Here is a 12,102-nt window from a genome sequence, read left to right on the forward strand (position 1 = left end):
AGTCATCCCGGATTCTCTTGGAATAATTTAAAGGTTCTTCCTTAAAAATGATTAGAAAATCTGCTGTAATAGTGAATTGTTTCTAAAGACCCTCAGGAAAGTTTTTCCAATATAATTGTTAAATCCTTAAGCATTCTTTAAAAATTCTGCAAAACTCTCTTTAAAGATTCTCAAGTGCTCTTCTGAGACTATCTCAATTCAAAAATTAGCCGCCTGCGTGACTTAGTATCTCTCAAAAGAAATTCCGAAAAACTGTCAAATTTTGAAGAAAAAAGGTTATAACAGAGAGACCGTTAAAGTTACGGGTATTATAACATGTTACATAAAAAATAAGTACTTTTCAAGTACTCTTCTCTAAATCAGTAATAAAATGTGGGGTATTCAATTTAAAAAAATGCAAGTTACAGCACGCCACTGGTGATCAAAAATATTTTAGAAACATGCCGGCGGTAGGTAATTGTGTACAGTTTTGCATTAAGACTTTTTTCGGTATCTTTTATGGTAAAGGAGTTATGATCCGAGAGATCTTAGGTGCTACACCCCGTATATCCACATACTTATAAACCGCAATTAGAAGACAAAATGAAAATGTGATCTAAGTTGAAATTGTCGAATTTACCACATTTTTGAAGATTCATAAAGGATATTTTCTGTTTCTTGTGAGGACTAATATTCCGGGGTAAATTTTTGACGATGCATACTCTAAAGAGGAATGGTGGACATTTTAAGATAATGATGAATTGCCAATGTTCTTTGGGGGATGATATCGTGGGCTAATTTCCACGGACGAACATCATCTTGAGGCAAATGAGGATATGTACTCTATGAGCCAATATTACAGGGCGGACATACTTTAAAGTCTAAAGAATATCATGAGGCAAATTCCTCCTATTTATTGAATAATAATGCTTAAACAAATATAACACTGTCAAACAATAAAGAGACTCGACATTTTAGATCTTTTATAGTGTTCTGTACGTGTACGTCAGGTATAAAGAATGTTTCTAAGTTTCCAAACGTGCACAACTCTTCTTTTGGAACTCGTACTTGAACTACTTAGCCATAAAAATAAACCTTGCAAAACTGCGCGAAAAAAACTAAAAATTCCTGTAATCTTTGACTTGCAGTTCTCATGCCATCATAAATACGTCCTCGTAAGGAATTGATATCTCTTTATGGCGTACACTTTGCACGATAATGCAAAAATCGATGTCATCGACCGATCACTGGTATAGGCATTACACGTCGTCGATTTATATTTTTATTGCGAGCAAAAAAATGTTTCCTATGAAATATAGCGAGGAAATAAACTATTGATTTTATATTGTAATGCCGTATCGAAAGGCAAGAAATTGATTTAATGCTTTAAGAAATATCGCACATCGATCAAAGTTGCATTAATTCATCGGATGCTGTAATTACCGCGATTGTGTTGATTTACGATCAGTGGCATTTATTGGCAGACCAGTCAACTTCTGAATTTGGGTATGGAAGGCTCGTTTTACTTTGTAGCTATTATAATGATTAAGATAATTACCAATTTCTGTTCCGAAAAAAATACTAGACAAAAAGGGGGTGCAAAAAATGAATTTTGGGAAATGAAAGACTTGGCTTTTCCAAACTTTGCATACGTTTTTGACCAGCACAAAGGGTCTAGGTACAAACACTTGAGGGCTCGCAAGTACTCTGAGCATGGATGTGTTAATTCAAATTGAAACGAAAAATATCGTAGAAATTCATAAAAGTAGAATAATTATGATTAATCAGCAGGTGACGACTTACATGTGATAAAAGGAAATGTGAGACGGCGTAAACGGACCAGTTTCGGTGATAACAATATAATTCATATCAGTCATTGCGTGACCATTGTCAATGCATGTCCGGTTCACTGTGTTTTGGTGTTACGTTGCTGCAGAATTGCAAGGTAGGTGCTGCGACACTTTTATTTAAAAAAAACCTGCTTTAATGTTATGTTCAAGTTTTAAATAATTATTAGCCCAATTAAATAAATCAATAATTTGTTCTGAAGTAAACGAGAAAGCAAGGGGTATACGCTCAGGGAAAGTAGGCATTGAATCATGGAATTCTTTTTACTTCCAAATCACCGAAATTTGACTCAGAATTTCTTCTGTTTGGGACAATTTAAAAACCTAATAGAAAGAGTGATCGAGAACCACATTTTACGTTTCGGTTTTGAGGTTGGGGTTAGACAGGCCTTGAGCCCTTGAGGAAATTTTAGGGTCGAAGAGAAGAGATTAAAGGGAAAGGGAAATTGTTTTTGTTCATCTTACCTTTCAGGGTAAATGAAAACATTTTATATTCACGTTTTCCAAACTTTTTGTATCTACGTCATGTAACCTCCTTCCTAGCCTCCTTCTCTTTAAATTTTTAGTTTTAAGTTTAGATTTACCTTACATTGAAAGTTTCTAATCATTTTTTATACCTTCTCCAACCACCCCAATGTATTATGCGTTCCATGAAATATGAAAAACATACGATTGTAGGGCATCAGGTATTCTGTGACCGACCATGTCTTCTGGCGAGCAGAATATAATAAACGTTCTTTACAGAATCGAGGTTTGAAATATTTTATTAATTTCTTTCAAATTTTGGATTTAGAATTTTTGACTTTAAAGTGAACATCTCCAAAGTTCCACTTCAAGTTGCGGTGTAAATTTCGGTTCACCCATCAACTTCAAAACTATGAAATTTTGACTTTCAAGCTAAAAAATTTTGTATCAAAATCCCGTCTGGAAATTTTTGTGCATTTTTCAAACTCCAAATTATCTATTAATCTTTAAGGCTTTTAAACTTAAGGGTTGCAAGTTGAAATTTAAAGCTATGTCTTCCAAAAAAGTTTGAAGTTTCTTTAATTAAAATTAGTTCCACCGCAGCCTTCATGCTCTAGATTTTTAAACTAACACTGTCGAATTGAAAATTAAAGCTCGTGAGCTTAACTATTAACTTTCAATTAAAAATTCATGTTGGCAATGAATTACTCAAGCTACAAATTTCCTTTCCAAGTATCTGTTTCTTGTGCAGTCTTTTTACGACATGTTTTAAGTTAAAATTTAAAACTATCGGGGTCTTAATAAACCTGAAGTTTAACCTTTTTATTAAATTCCTAGCGCGAGGTAGGTAGCTATTACGATACTGTCCTTTGGACATCTTAAAATTTCATTAAATGTTGACGTTTTCGGAATTTTCTAAATTTTATGCTATAGGTATAACTATAAAAAGTAGTCGGAAAATAAAGTCAGTAGTTTATCTGACAAATAGTTTCAAATAGTAACCCACATTTTTGTCTGTGGACAATAAATGAATTATTACATATAAACACAAATAAAAGTAAAAAATCGAGACAACGTAGGTATCACAAAAATTATCGAATATCGCGAACTAATTAGAATTATTAATTTAACAAGGGGTAAACTTTGTTTTTGTCCGACTATAGCAATGGAATTCGGAACAAACGAAAATAAATAGCGGTTTATATACGATAGTATTAAAGCAATCATTTTTGCTTAGTAAAGATGTCAGGAGACGGGATATCAGAAAATGATTCATATAAAATCTGCTTCGTATGGGGGGGCCCATAATGATGGTATGCACATTTTTACATAACTGTCCTTAAGGGTCAAGTGTAGGGAGGCTTTCAAATTTAAATTTAAGTTGCGAACACCTCCCTACAGTCTTCATATTCCATAATTTCAAATTAAAGGTTTCAGATATGAATGTCAAGCCATTTCGCTTTATTTACAATATGCTATTAAAAATTAAACTTGCTCATTATTTGAGTATCCTTCATCCTGCAAGTGCTCAAATGTTTGCCTTAAATTGTGACTTTCTTAGAAACGTAATACGAAAGTTTGGGTATAAGTCGCTCAATCTGCGAATGTGTGACAAACTTCAAGTTACAAAATAGCAACCGGAAATGTTTTTGAGCGTGCTTAATCCTCGAATTCTGTCGGCTTTCAAATTAAGATCTAGAGCAGGGATGTCTTTCAAATTTCATTTGAAATTTTGTTTTGGAAACATAGCTTGCAATTTGATTGTGGATTTTGCTATCTTCAATTCTGGATCTTTAGTTAGCCTGAAAATATTTCTTGTGCAACCTAAATTTTAAAATTCAAATGTCGATGTTCAATTTAAATCCTTGTTTTCCCAACTTTCCCGACAACGCTGCAATATTGACTACACTACAGAACAATAAAAAAACAGTATCAAGTTAAGATTGGCAGTTACCATCAGAGGACTTGAACTTCAAGTTTCAGCATCACGGCTTGAAATACCGTAAGGGTATCTCTTCTACGATCTAGATGACGAATTTTAAAATTTTTTGATTTTAAATCAAGACTTGAACCTACGAACCTCTTCACATTAAAATATATTTTGTATCAAGATTTCGGCTTAAAACTGTCATCATCTCTTGTAGCCGTTTTGAGATTTTGGGTCTCAAATTGGAAGAACAAACGCCTTCCAACGTTGGAAAATGTCTGCCTAATATTATTTTTTGTGTAGTCTACAAGTTCCATATTTCAAATTAAGGGTTCCATCAATTGTTTCAGAACCGTAACCATAAATTTTAAGATTTTAGTTTTGAAGTTCCGACGTAATTGTGAAATAATTCAGGAAAAATTTCAGACAATCTGAAAAGATTTATCTCAACTAATAGACAAAATTTAAGTGAATATTCTAATGATAATGTGGATGTTTATGGGAAAGCACTTGTGGAACAATATTTAGCACATTTTCCACTAAATGTTAATAATTTAAACGCCACATGCAAATACGCCAAGCGCTACTTGCGTAAGCGACCTCTCGTGTCCCCTTCTATCTCTAAATGCGCGCACACGCTCTGAATCCCCCCTCGAAAAAACCGAAAAAACAGACTGTACTCGTTTAAATTTTGAATTAACAAATGAAAGTTACCTATTCACTGCAACGTTTGATTTTGAAATTTTTATATACATGGTAATTCAAAAATATGTATCTCACTACGAATATCTTCTTATGGCTTCAATATTTTTTTATGCACGCGTCGACCCTACAATTTTAAAATCTTGCTTATTAAAGCTAGACTTGTGTATTTTGAAAGTCGCGTTCCAAGTGCTTTATGATCATTTTGTATCCTTCAAGTGTTTTAAATTTAGTTTGCACTCAAAATCAATTTTCAGCTTCTGAGGTAAAAGTTCAATCTAAAATTTGTGGGATTTGTTTCAAAAGCGCAGCTGTTGTTTTTGCAGTCTTAAGGCCTCGCATTTTTTACTTTCGGGTTTTTGGTTTACCTTCAAACCGGCGATTTTAAATTTAAAAATTAGAAATTTTGGCACCCAAAATAAATTTTCAACAATCCATTCGAACCCATGTTACAGAATGACAACTGAAAACGTGGCCCGAAATATCTTTTGTGAGGTCACGGTCATCAATTTTGAAATTTTTGATTCTAACACTGCGAACGTTTTTGAAACATCAAATTTAAATATACTTTGCATCCAAATTTCATCTTAAAAGTAGGTATAATTTCATGCGAGTCCCTACATTTTGAAATTCAGACTTTCAAATTCGAAATTAAGCTACAAACGCCTTCTAAAGGCAATTTTTTTGGGCAGTGTCCTTATTTCAAATATTAAATGAATTTCGCTTCAGGACCACGCCTTGTGCAGCTTTCAACCCACAATATTTACTATTGAATTAAACTTTCAGCAGCCATTCAAATATAAGTATAAACGTTGATCAACCTTCAAGTTTAATAATCATAACCATAAATATTAAAGTTTTGGTTTTGAAGTGAAAAATAAGTACTTTCCTGGGAATCCTTAAATCCTTCAGTTTCAAGTTTAAATTTCGACTTTCTTCCAAACTTGGGTGGGTTATTAAGGCAGCCTTGGTTAAAACCCTCTTTCAAGTCAACATTTAAATCTACGAATGTCTTTCAAATTTTAATTAAAAAATTTCCTGTTTTTTTGTGCACTTTGCCACCCTCGAATTTTCAACGCTAAATTTTAAAATTGTGGGTGTTGACTTTAAATTTAAATACACGTCATTCAAACTTCCAGCCTATTTCTAAGTTTTAAGAATTGGCTGAACGTATATAGGACGTGGCGATTCCTACTCTGTATTTACTTAGAAGAAATGTATCTGGTTCTTCTGCTCCAGGATTCCATTAAGATCAGAAAAGATTCCTGCGGATGTACGTCCCAATTTCGGATTCTTCAAATATGATACCCCTGCAATAAAGGAAGTGCAGTTTATGGACCATGTAGGATTGAGTTTCTTAACGTTTCATGACGGTCAATTATAGGATAAGCCCATTACTCTCTCTCACTCATGAAGTCTATCCATTATCTTTCCAATTTCAATGTTTATTACAAAGTAACAATTTATTTCAATTAAACTTTAGCCTGCAGTCTATGGAAAAGTGACGCACTGTATTTTCCTCGTGACTCGGAAAGGGTATAAATATAACTGTTACCTACCATTTAGAAAGGCAAGTCAAAACAATACAAAGAAGAGCACCGTTACCTAAAAAAACACACACAAAACAGAGTCGGCGACTTTATAATAAAATTAATCTTGATTCGACACGGTTACCACAACATTTAACCGCAAGTTACTTCCTTTTTTTCTGGTTTCAGGTAACGTGGTTGTAAGTCTACAGAAAGAAACCACGATGAGGATGCTGATTTGTTTATCACGAATACCGGAGCCTTTTTTTTTCGACCGTTGTAAGTTTCGCACCCACATCATAATAACGCACAATTTGTGGCAATTTAAATTTGTTCGTTGGATGTCAAAAAATTTGTTACGACTCAAAGGAATTTTCAGCGGCCGTCATAATATATTCAGGAGATCTTGAGATGTATATTAATGAGCTCGGAAACGACGTGTAATGTCTAAATTCTTGTACGTTTTTCGAGTCATAAATCGTAAACTGTCTCTCGTGTTACAAATATGCGAATCGTCTATTTTTCCCATTGCGAATATTCGGTTTCTGCACGGTAATTAGGCGGACTCATTGAATGGGTTCCGGCTATTTCCGTCTACACGCGGAAATGTTTATATACCATTACCAAAACATGCTTTTGCAGCGTTGTTTGCGAGTAAACAAAGAGAAATAACAAATTATGGTCATTAGTTTTAAATACGTAGGTTTCGCTTCGTTCTGAAACAAAACTGAAAGTGAGGAAGTGAGTATTTATAGCGTTTGCATGTAAATATAGGCATAGGTGTCTTTGGCATGAGAGGGCAGTGGTATGTGAACGATTGAATCTAAACGTTGTTTATCCATTATCGCCCCATTTATTATTTAAAAAAAGAAACTGAAATAACATTTACAACCGCTTTCATAATTAAGTCGTCTCCATAGCGAAAAAGCTATAAGAGAAAAGTTCGGCCGAATTAATCTTCACTAAAATACTCGCTTCCGGAAAATTCTCCCCTCGTAAGAACATACGTTCTTGATAGGACCTAGCCTCAAGTCCCAAGGGAAGTGTAGATTTTATGCAACAAGTTTTTTTTACTTCTGTGGCAAAACTCCCCCCGTCAAATCTTCTCTGCAAACTCGCCTCCACGTAAGTATGCCCCTGGAATGTTTTTCCTCAGAAGATTCGATCCTGGAGTGACGAGGGAATTTAACTGAGGATTAATTTTTAGTGACTAATTAGGTTACATGAGTAATGGGGAGGATTATTTCAAAATATGGACTACATCTTTCTAGAACTCTAAGGAAAAGCCTGAAGACGAATAATTCTGTGGCCATTTTTGGATTGTAAGCACTCGATTTGCTATCAGATGGAGCTTTTCTAAGCAAATTCTCGGACTATGACTGGGGAATTGGTAAAAATTGTTCTTTTTACAAAATCGGATGCGTAGAATCCGAAAATGAAGTCGATTTTGAGTTGCGGGGCCATTATTGCCACCTAAGAGCCGAAAAATGGCCAAAAATCAGACACGCTCCCAAAATTCACAGCTCCCTCATTTTTGTTTGCTAGGCTGCTGGGCACAGGAAGGATGAGAGCTTGGCCACTTGGAACTTCTGTTTTCTAAACAGCCCAATCCCAAAGGTAGTTACTTTTCCGTACGACCCCAAATATTGTAATCGTATTTTCACAAACATGGAGCTTAGTAGAGAAAAAAAAACGCAAAAAAAGCAAGTCAATATCTCAAGAAGTGTGTTTTTTGGATTAGGGCCCTAAGATGAGTTTTCATTTTTCATTTTTGAATTCTATTAGTTTGCTGCGAAACTGAGACATTTTCAAAACTTTCAATTTTTCGCTGCAGGGTCATTTTGTGCCTTGAAGGGCCGAAAAATGGTAAAAAATCCAACGTGACCACAATAAAAAGTTCGTCACTCCCTTATTCGCTTGCGGTTTTTTTGTTAGGCAGGGGAAGAGCATATAGTATAAAAATTTGGGCCATCTGGCGCTTCCGGATCTGTAAGAGCCCTACCCCACAGTTGGGGTTAGTTTTTTGGGACAGGTTGGGGGTGGATGATATTTTTACACTACACACTCTCATCACTCCTCTATCCATCGGGTTAGTCCAAGATCGAGTTTTTAAAGGGCGCTTCTTTGTTGGCAGGCTTTTCTTTTACAATCTTTAGTGGCGCACCGAAAAAAAGTTGAGGGGTAGAAAATGGAACATGACCACTGAAAAAAATGCCACCCTGTAAATTCTCACTACCTTTGACATGGCCAATGATGTAAAATATCTTAAGCACTGCATGTGCTATAAAAAATCTTTTAAAAACCTTGAAATTTTAACACCCTGTCCATCGGTAACAAGCGAGCGACCTGGTACTTTATGGTCGCAAAATATTGCAGGGAGCTGCATTTTTGATATGTTGTTAGGGAATACCTGAGTAGTGTAAATCTAAGTTTGCAATCGAAAAAAACTAAGCCAAAAGTTGCCATATAAACGCAACAGGTCATTTTCCTAAAACGCCCAGTTTTTCCTATTTTCCTATTCATTCTTTCGGACACTAATTTAATTTAGACAATAATCCACACCCATACAGTAAATTTAATTAGCTTCAATTTAAACTTAAAAAAATTAATGTCCGAAAAGAATAGTAAGTGCACGTCAGCTCACCCTCGCCTCCGATAATTCACCACTGGAATATTCTCAACCGGAATTGTCCATGGAAAAATCGATGGAGGTAAATTTGACACAATTACTTACGCTCTGGATGTTTGCCCTTAAAGAAGCTTCTTAGGTGAATTCTTTCTAGAATTATTTCTAGGGCCAATTTTTGGAGGCGAATTTTCTGGAACGAATTGGGCTCTACTTTGATTTATAATGGCAATATTGACATACATTACAGGAAAAACCCGAGACAGAGAGCTGTTCTTGTAGAATTAATGAACTCCAAAAAAATGCACCCCCAAAGAAAATTTAATGCTGACTAATTCGCTGACGGAAACCCTCCCTGGAATATTTTCCCCTTCTTTTCCGTTAAATTCATACACACTGCCCTGTAGGCTTGTCTCCATTAATTGCTATATTAATTGTATTGTTAACGCTTCAAAATTGTTGTTTGCGTTTTGTCCGTCCGTCCGTCTATTTGCATCCATTTCTGCCGTGTTTAACTCCACGAATCTTGAAATTTTTTGCAATAGATAGCCTATACCTTGAATCAAAAAACCTTTTGTGCAAATGTTAACCATAGATGGTTGCGCATTTACAGAAATTATTTTTGAATGTATAGGGTGGCCCATTTTTACGATGTCAGTAGACAACTGACTTTTTTAAATGGAACATCCTGTATATTTTTAGTTGTTTCGATGTCATTTTTTAACCTCTGCATGGAAACCTATTCGTTTTTTGATTTTTTGTCAATGGGAAAGTTGGAGTTAATGATACGGGGTGTTCACAAAAAATAGTAACATTTCCAAGCATCAAAGTAACAACTATTTCGATTCAAATGAAACTACCACTATTTTATTTCTCTATTCGATAGTCTTTTGTGTGCTCTTCAATTTTTATAAGGGGTGTCCTGTGCCTAAGGCACGTAGTTTTTAGGTTATTCAATATTTTTCACAAAAATAGTGTATAATAGTGAAATGATACTGGGTGCAATTTTGACGAATCCTCAAAAAAATCGATTCATCGGCTATAATCGACTACCAATCATAATTTTTATAAAAATAATTGAATTTGATTATCGGATACTCGATTATATTTGATAAATAGGTTATATTACTAAAATGGAACTTAAGATTTACCCGATTTCTAGGATTGTTGTGCTTCCTATCGTTTATTAACTGCGAGATTAACTGTGAATTCTGTTTCTCCAGGTTAGTTAATCTCTTAATATTCCTATGATCCGTAACATTCCTAAGAACAATTAAGAAGTTCAAATTCATTCTCAATGTTCTTAAGGAGCCTTGATATAAACCTTGGCACTTGAACAATTACCGTGACAGTTGCTTTCGGGAAAGGCCCGCCAAATCTCTTTTTTGCCACCGAAAAATTTCTTCCAACTTTAACATACTCTGGTAGCTCTTAATATAATCAAAATTGTGTAATTTTTCATAATCTTTCAAAACTATTCATTTTTCGATCGAGTCTTCTGTTAATTTTAGAGGCAAGTCGTTTCTGTGTTTTTATTAGTAATTTGTCCATTGTGCCAGGTTCCTAACGAGTCTTAGATATATAAGTCTTCAAGATTCCAAAAATTTCTAAAGTCAATGAGATTCCTGTGTCAATATTGCTAAAATTTCTGAACAATCCGAAAGGTTCATTACACTCCCATTCGTAAGATTTTTATGATTCGTAATATTTATAACATGTATAGGTACATAAGATAATTAAGAGTGATATAATTGCTAGAGTTCCTATGATTCCTAAGGTTCTTACGTCCCTTCTACTGCCTCATTTTTGTTTACTTACTTGTCTGTTGTTCCCTCTTATGGTCTAAGTGTTCCCTGTGTATATTATTTGTTAGGAAAAAACTATATAAAAGGAGTTGACTTTAAGTCTTTATAAGTTAACTAGATTTTCCTCTGTGACTTCGTTCGACATTGATGGATAGATGATAACGGAAACCCAGCGTACAGAATGTAAAAATGTGTACACTACATAGTAACGGTACGCGAAAATAGCAGTGTGATATCAACGAAAAAATAGTACATTGAAATACAAGTGGAGAAACGGTATTATTGAAAAACGAGTATAAATGTAGGAACACGAGCGCCAGCGAGTGTTCCTATTATACGAGTTTTTCAATGACCGTTTCGGCATGCGTGTTTCATACTATTTCGTCTATTCGTCGTATTACAATAGGTCGCATTGTAACACTTGTCTTTCAATATACTATTGCCGCACTAGTGTTTCAAAGACCTGTTTTCACAATCAATTTACCTACAAAAACAATCGTGTTTCTACACTTTCGTAGAAAAAAAGTTTTTCAATCGGGCCCAATTGAATCTTTTCGATCGGGGAACACACAAAAAAATTTCCTCAAAATCCTTCCACCCGTTTAGGTGGAGTTCAGCTATAAACACCCGTTACAGGAGAATTTTATATATAAAGATTAAGATATAAAGTATCCAAACGAGGTGCGATCAATTACCCACCTTAACAATGAAAATGCAAATCAAAATTAATAATCCAACATTAGGCGAGATTTCGAATTTTCACTGAAAGCGTCTCCCATTACCATGAAATGTGAAAAATCTATCTTGCGTAACGCATTCCGGAGGTTTTTGGTCAATCCTAAGCTCCAGGTAATTGCGACCGTTAACCTTTCTATGGTGTACGATAAGATGGAAACGTAGAGATTAATTACGCCTTGTTTACGTTTTAATTTGTGACCTCCATTCGAATAAAACCCAAGCGCGCGAAAAGCCACCGACATAAGACATTTCATTTCCATAACGTACCGAAATAAAGCAATAGCAGGGGCGTAATAACTTAATCTTCTCTTTGTTGAAATTATTTGCAGAGGTAACTAAATCCACTCCATTGTCTTTATTAATTAAATCAATTAATCACAAGAGCTCCATTCAAATTATTAGGGGGCGTACTTATTTCGAAATTGATGTATATACCGTCGTGCATTTGAATCAAATATTATATGCAACCGCCGCCGCCGCCGAT

General features: G+C 34.8%; 1 protein-coding gene across 1 annotated transcript in view; it reads left to right on the forward strand.

Annotated features, from left to right (window-relative positions):
- The first annotated feature begins 1,866 nt into the window (after window positions 1–1,866).
- The window catches only part of LOC116170678 (laminin subunit alpha-1-like), an 83,304-nt gene continuing 73,068 nt past the window's right edge, over window positions 1,867–12,102 (forward strand). Inside the window, exon 1 of the mRNA XM_031487182.1 lies at window positions 1,867–1,924. Coding sequence (XP_031343042.1) covers window positions 1,873–1,924 — 52 coding nt within the window. The 5' untranslated portion in view covers window positions 1,867–1,872. The remainder of the gene's footprint in view (window positions 1,925–12,102) is intronic.

The sequence above is a fragment of the Photinus pyralis genome, unplaced genomic scaffold (assembly GCF_008802855.1).
Source record: "Photinus pyralis isolate 1611_PpyrPB1 unplaced genomic scaffold, Ppyr1.3 Ppyr1.4_LG5, whole genome shotgun sequence".
In the NCBI taxonomy this organism is placed as follows: Eukaryota; Metazoa; Arthropoda; class Insecta; order Coleoptera; family Lampyridae; genus Photinus; species Photinus pyralis.